We start from the raw sequence: 7,500 nt of genomic DNA on the forward strand, positions 1-7,500 counted from the left end.
TACTCTTGTGTGACATCCCAGAGGCAAAATACACCAGATCTAAGAAAACACACTTTTGAATATCTGTGGTACTTGGAATTGTGTAATTGTGTCATGCAAGTATATCGATTCAATCAGTATTTTTTTATCTATCCTGGTTTATCTGTTATAAGCTGCTGCAACTCTTGAAATGTTCACATATATTCTTTGTTTATACTAAAATCAGACTATTTAAAAGCCAGAAAACTAGAAGTGATAGAGAAAAACTATTTATAAATTTGAATTCAGCACACCCAAATTAATATAAAACAACTATCCCCATTCTTGCCTCAGACCAAAAATTTATTTTTGTAAACCAGTGTTATTAGACCATCCTTACAGACATCACGCCCTCCTTTGGAGGTGATCTAGTACATATTCGTTTGCCATTCTATCATTCTTTCAGGCACTACCTCCTTCTTTAGAGGGGTGGCTTAGTATATATTTGTTTATCATATATGCTAACAACACGTGAGCTTAATATTACTAGTTCGTATTAATAACGCTATATAAGGAAAAACAGATTTTTAAGATTATGCTTATAATCTCACACCAACAATTAAAAGAAATTTATTGTATAATTATATATTTTTCATATATTATAAAATAAGATAAATTGAAAAATAACAACGTACCAGAAGACCAATCATTATCAAAACTTTTTTCTTGCACGGGCATTTTGAACCGATAGAACTCTGCAATTTAAAATAATAATATATTATATAATAATAGTAAAATAATAATTAAAACAATAATAATGCAATATTTTATAATGCTAAAATAACAAGAACAATAATATATTATTAAGTAATAATTAAATTACAATAAAAACAACAATAATAATACAATATTTTATAATAATAAAATAACAAGAAAAATAAAATAATATTTTTATAATAAAATAACAAGAACAATAAAATATTATTAAGTAATAATTAAATTACAACAAAAACAATAATACATTATTTAATTATAGTAAAATAACAACAAAAAACAATAAGTTACTTAGTAATACTAAAATAACAAGAAGAACAATAATAATTCATTATTTAATAACAAGTTAACAAAAAATAATATATTATTTAATAATAATAAAATAACAACATCATTAATAGTAAAGTATAAAATCGTCATCAAAACTCCAGAGAACACCATTGGTTGTTGTCACTGAGTAATCTATACTGATGTTTATAGGCACTGTTGTCGGCTTTATCTTCAGAAATACATTTTGTTCCTTGTCTTATCTCCGCTCTTTATCTACTTCTTTCATTTACTTTTATTCAACCCGAACAAGACATAGTGTAAGCACATAATAAGACTGACCAGTCACATGGAAATAGCAACATAAAATAAAAACATGGAAGTAACACAGTATACCCGAGTTAACTAAAACTGCAAAAATTGTATAAGCTAATCCTCTTCCTCCCCTCTTCCACCACCACCCTTCACTGATGCCACACAAAATAGTCGTAAAGATCCAAGGAGAATGGAAAAAAACTATAAGTGCACTAACCAGACTTCGACTGCAAGAATGCGACAAGTTCTGGGACATTGCACAGGCTTATTGCCCCTCAAATCAAAGAGAAGATCAGTGGTTGTTGCCGAAAAAAAATCAATGGTAAGCGGGTGTCGCGACAACGCAAAGTAATTTGTAATGATTATCGAAAGAGATGACAAAGCAAACGAATTCAGAAGAAACTCTTCATGTCATGATGTATTTGCCAACGAATAAAATTCAAACTGCTTGAGATAGAATGTGGTAATTAAAAATATTTCATTTCATAATTATTTGAAGCATTTAAACGTAGTAAAGTGAAACGGATATATGTTTATGTATAGTATTGGTGGATCTGGGAGCTGGAGACGATTGCCTTGTTTGGGGTGAAAATGTAATAAAAAAAATAAAAAAAAAGCATCGGAGTATTGGAAGGGTAATCTGCGCCATAGTGATTCGTGACGGTCTTAAAAGATTCATAAATCTTAGCTGCAACTCATTGCTTCTTGAATACCTCAAAGGCCGTACGATGTATATTGGAGAATTGTAACGATGATATGGAGCATTGGATACAGGAAAGATCGTGTTTGCTGTGTTTCCACAAAAGAATGTCGTGAAGCCGCAAAAAAAACAAAAAACAAAAAAAAAATTCGGCTTTATCCAGAGAAAGTAATGCAGATCTGGGTGAAATAGATTAGCGCCGGAGTGAAAATTATACAGAAAGCGCCGAATGAGGATCTACGCTACTCCTCGTTACACGAATCGGAAGGGCAATCTACTCATAATTACAGCCAATAAGTCCCCTAACAAGCTCAAAGAGATCCTCTGTGTCTTCGCAGACGATGACTTCTACAATGACCAGTTGCACAATGCGCAGAACAAACAGTCAATATCCAGAGTGCCCTATTTGGAGAGCTCGATTTTTAAAACTGACTGTTGTATTGTGTTTCGTATGGATACGAAACTTCCCAATAACACTCTCCCTGACGAAGCGCTAGCTCTATATACTACTCCAGTAGTGTCCGCCATGTTACTTTATAGTGTTGACGTCGGACCCGACGTATCGTTCTTTTGTGCTAATAAAAACCTTATTTAAAGGGTATACAGTATTTGTTTTACTTACAACATGGATCGTGTGTCTAACTCTGCCCTCGGCAGGAGACAAGTGAATAGGAACAGACAGTAACCGCACATCGTGAAAATTTATTTCAGACTGGATGTATTTCTGACGATGTTTACATAAATTTACTCCATATTTTTGAAAGAGGACTACCCAAAACCCGCCAAATTGCAACCTCATAGATTATTATGTGTGGAACGCATGTGAGAAAAACGTGAAACATACCATCTATCACAACAAGAACGAGCGGATTTTCATGATATCAGCAAACTCAAATCAGATGATTATGTTGAGTTTCTGCCACTGCTGTCAATCTGAATACAGAAGATGGCTAAGGAAAAGGAATATGCAGCTCCGTAATGTAGAGATTGCTGTCTGGGAACCTACACAACTTGAACAGTTCTAATATCTGATCCTCAACGAGTATGATTGCAAACACGTAGCATGGTTGATAAAAAACAACATTATCACTTGTAATACTAAGCTTATTTCGTAGGACACCATGACGGTCGCGTACTCTAGATTCATGTTCTGCTTGAAAGTCTTAGCGAAGGCCAAGGGTGTCTTCATCTAATGAGTTGTATTCTGTAATATGTTACCTAACAGATGAATTTGAATTTTATGAATGTATAAACTATTGGGCAAGATATGTTTGTCTTTCATTAATAAAAAACGCATAAAATTATCCCGAACAACCTTATGTTACATGAAGTTTTATTTTTTTATTTTTTACGACATCTTACTTATATAAAACATACTTGTTTATAGGCACTGTTGTTGGCTTTATCTCCAGAAATGCATTTTGTTCCTTGCCTTATCTCCGCTCTTATCTCCATATTATTTACTGTTACTCAACCCCAACAAGGTATATTGCCACTTGGATATGTAAGGCCACTATTTGAGACCTTGTCCACAGCAACCATGTATGGAGTTGAGTAGCGAGTTTAAATTACATACTAGTACACATAGGGAAGCAGGAAAAAGAGGGAATTACAAAGTCTACCAATGTCTAATACGGCATAATCGCGTTGACACATCGGTCGTCGTCAGATCACCGAAGTTAAGCAACGTTAACCCTGGTTAGTACCAGATGGGTGCCCATTTTGGAATTCTAGGCGCTGTATGTGCTCTCCGTTTATCTCGGCATTTGTTTTCAGTCGTCCTGTACATACACTTCACTTGTCACTGGTATTTAACAATACCGTCTCAGGAGAGGTGTGGTTGGAGATTGCGCAACTCTTGCCACAAAAATTTCACGCGCAAGCAACCCTTCGTGGGTAACCATAGTCTGTCCAAGGCTGAAGGAGCCTGCTGCTGCTGTAGAAAGTCTAGCAGTTCTAGGGAAGAAACTATTAGCGTAATAATCTTTCCAGCATCTAGAGACCCTTACGACGAAATATGGGATATTGCTATTTGTCGGGAAAGTCTGGTGTATTTATGTAAAGAGGGCACAAGTTCTACGATTTCTTTAGAGCACGTTCCATTAAAGTGCTTGAAAAAACAAGCGCAGCAATACAATATTGCGGCGTTGAAGTTTCGTTGATAGTGCAAGGCGTGTTAGATTGCAGACGCTTTTTTAAAAATCTTATCTAAAGGGAAAATACCACACAGTAATGAGGAAGAATGGTGTGGAGTTTCATTCTATATCAATAAACAACTTTATTTGTCATTTTCGTTATTGTGGTTTAGTAAAACAGTTCATGAGAGAAACAGGTTAGTAGGTTGAAGTGTTCTTGTGTAGAGATAGAATTACTTTGAAGGAGAGAATAGTTCAGTCCCGTTGACACGTGTTTATAGCTAGTAGTCGCCGGAACAAAGGAAACTGGTTACAGAAGAAAGAGAGGGCAAAGTTATTCAGTGTGTTGACGTGTCGTTGTGGGAGCGTGCGTCCGATAGTAGAGATAGGGCAAAGGGTTAGTGTCTCGTTGTAAGAAAGAGTAGGTGTGTGTATGCGCGCGCGTATGTGTGTGTGTGTGTGTGTGTCGGTGTATAGTCTTTAGCATGACAAAGAATGTTCATTTGGGTACAGCACGTGGAAATTACTGTGAGTTTGAAGTGAGCCATAGCCAGCTCGTAGTACTCACGTTCAGCCTGGGGTCTATGCCCCAGGCGAAGTCTTCAGGTGGAAAGAGGATTAAAGTTTCTTGATTTCGCCTTTTATATACTCGGTCACGTGATTGAGAGTTGGCTTGTGATTAGACAAGCCAGGGAGAAATGGATTTCAAATCTCGAAATCGTGAGAAGTAGTTTGTAGCGGCTGCTAGAATTAGTGGTAGACATCATAAACCAGATGTAATAACAATATATGATTCACAAGCGAATGGTGGCTTTGTGGAAATACAGGATGCTGTCAGGTATGAGTAGTTTTCTAGTACGGTAGAGGGAGCCCACCTTTGCACCAACCTTGAAATTTCTTCAATATATTAGTTCTAATTCATGTTTTCTGTGAGTATTAAGCCGAATAGCTTCAACGATATACTCTTAGGTAGAGTGTTATTAATTAGGCAATTGGGGTTTAGGGGGTTTCTTGTAATTCATTTCGTTTGTTGGGTCTTTCTTTCTATCACTATCTTCTTACAACAATTCGATTAACTGACATCCCTTTGAGATTCTCTTTTTTTAGTCCCTAATCGCTTCCCACAATGCTTTTTAATCCCCTCCTCCTTTCAACCAATAAATGTTTACTTGTTATATTCCAGGTTTTAAGGTTTGAAGCCGGGAAACGTTTAATATCTTTTTCATGGCAGGTACACCATTTAATAATGACATTAAAGACCGCGAACATTTTATAATATTTATTACTTGTCAAATTTCTTTCATGAGACATCGTTAGAGAGTAATACGTCAACAAGCCAGTTAAATGAGACAAATAAACAAAGTCATGATCTGGACGATATTGTACACACACACACACACACACACACACACACACACACACACACACAAAATAAATAAAATAAAGAAATAAATTGAAGTGTATAAAGTTTAACGGATAAAGAGACGCTGGAAACGTAATGAAAAAAAGACAAAAAGTGAAAAGGGAAATCATTAAGTTATATATATAATTATAAATGGAATAAAAGGTTAACAGTGGGGTAGTACTCTTTCGAGTTGGCCTGCATTGCAAAATTATGTGATGAACAAAATAAAGTCTTTCCTTGGTGAATGAGTGTTCGAACCACAGGAGTCTAGAGGTTGACCTCAGGCCTTGTAAATATTCGAAACCAATAAATATATTTGCACTCAGAAAACTAATGATCTACTTCTGAGAAGAGCACGGTTTTGCATATATATATATATATATATATATATATATATATATATATATATATATGGTCTGGTGGTAAAGGCTAAGCAAATGGAATCAAAGGTGGGTTCGAATCTCCCGACTGGTAGGAATTTCCACTGATGATTGCGTAAGCACTAGTTTCTGTAGATATAAAAGACGGGTGTCATTCAAATAGTAATACCTCCCGTTTTTAAACTAAAATTTTGCAGAGCTACGAAGACGGAAGTGGTACCATTAAAACGGGCGGCCTTTTGTAACGCCGATTTTATTTTTTTACATAGTCAACACCATTCTCAATGCACTTTTGCCAATGATGGGGTGACGAGCCTAACCGTCTTATAACTGTGCTGACGTCAATTATATCGGCTTGGTAAACGTTCATCAGACACCAGTGAGTATTCAAGTCCCACACAAAAACACACATTCACATTTCAAGCTATGTCATATACATACGCGCACACAAACATACGCGCCCATGTCCACACATGTACACATATTCACGTTCGCGTACATACACTCACATTCGCGGTATATACACACACGCTAACGCATACATATGTACTCACACACGCGCACACGAGCCCACACATGGACGACGTCACTTCCGCTTTCTAATGAATTATACACATGCGCAAATGACCACCGGAAACGAGTATAAAACAAAGAGACAAGCTGTTTCTAACCCTTTTAGGACCAACTCTCGACCAGAGAGGTTGGGCTAACCAGCCGCCTCCCTTTCGGGAGGTGCACGCTTGTGCGCGTTCACGTCCCCTGCGACTATGTATGGGGCACGAGCCAACATACAGTACCTACACTCTTTCTCTATCTACTACTGTTCCCCGAGAACACTTTCGCGTAACTGACTACTTACTCATGTCAACTCTCATATCCTCTTCTTTATCTACACGCTGGACTATCATTCTCATTATATATATATATATATATATATATATATATATATATATATAAGTGAACATGTCTGTGTGTGTACATTTCCCTACGCAATAACTCTGTCAATTTTAAGTCTACAGACTCAAAATTTGATATACAGGATACTGAGATTTGAGAAAATCTGTGTAATCCGTTTGCGGACGGAAATTTTGCTATTAAGAGGTCAAAGTTCAACGATTTGATCTTTGAAAACTCTACCAAACTTCTCCGAAAATTTTGTGTCTAAACACTTCGATCTAACTTAATAACTTGATTTGAGCCTCAAACAATAAATGTTAAGAGTCATAATAGGGGTCAAAGCTAAAAAAATTGACCTCTGCGGTCTCTACCATATTACTCAGACAATTTCTGGTCTAAATATTTTAAATTTTACATAAAGGGTATTCAGAGATAGGGCAAGATTTTTAATCGGTTTGGGTCGAAATTTTTTAGTTATCGATATATTAATGTATGTTTACATGTCTGCCTAAAACTTTTGACAGAGGTGACGGATTTTTACAAGATCAGTATCATTTTGAAGTTCAATCTTTCAGACGAAAAATTGGCTAACATCATTAGTATCTTGACCTTCATCTGGGCACTTTTCTACAGGGGGAATCGCTTTTTTCGCCGATATTTTCGAAAGTC

General features: G+C 36.1%; 1 protein-coding gene across 4 annotated transcripts in view; it reads right to left on the reverse strand.

Annotated features, from left to right (window-relative positions):
- LOC145279819 (uncharacterized) overlaps nt 1-7,500 on the reverse strand; it is an 843,773-nt gene that overhangs the window by 663,472 nt on the left and 172,801 nt on the right. For all 4 annotated transcript variants that reach the window (XM_080131190.1, XM_080131191.1, XM_080131189.1 and 1 more), the window contains exon 3: nt 654-713. In XM_080131190.1, coding sequence (XP_079987316.1) covers nt 654-713 — 60 coding nt within the window. The remainder of the gene's footprint in view (nt 1-653; nt 714-7,500) is intronic.

The sequence above is a fragment of the Euprymna scolopes genome, chromosome 7 (assembly GCF_053919585.1).
Source record: "Euprymna scolopes isolate OS-2025 chromosome 7, ASM5391958v1, whole genome shotgun sequence".
Lineage (NCBI taxonomy): Eukaryota > Metazoa > Mollusca > Cephalopoda > Sepiida > Sepiolidae > Euprymna > Euprymna scolopes.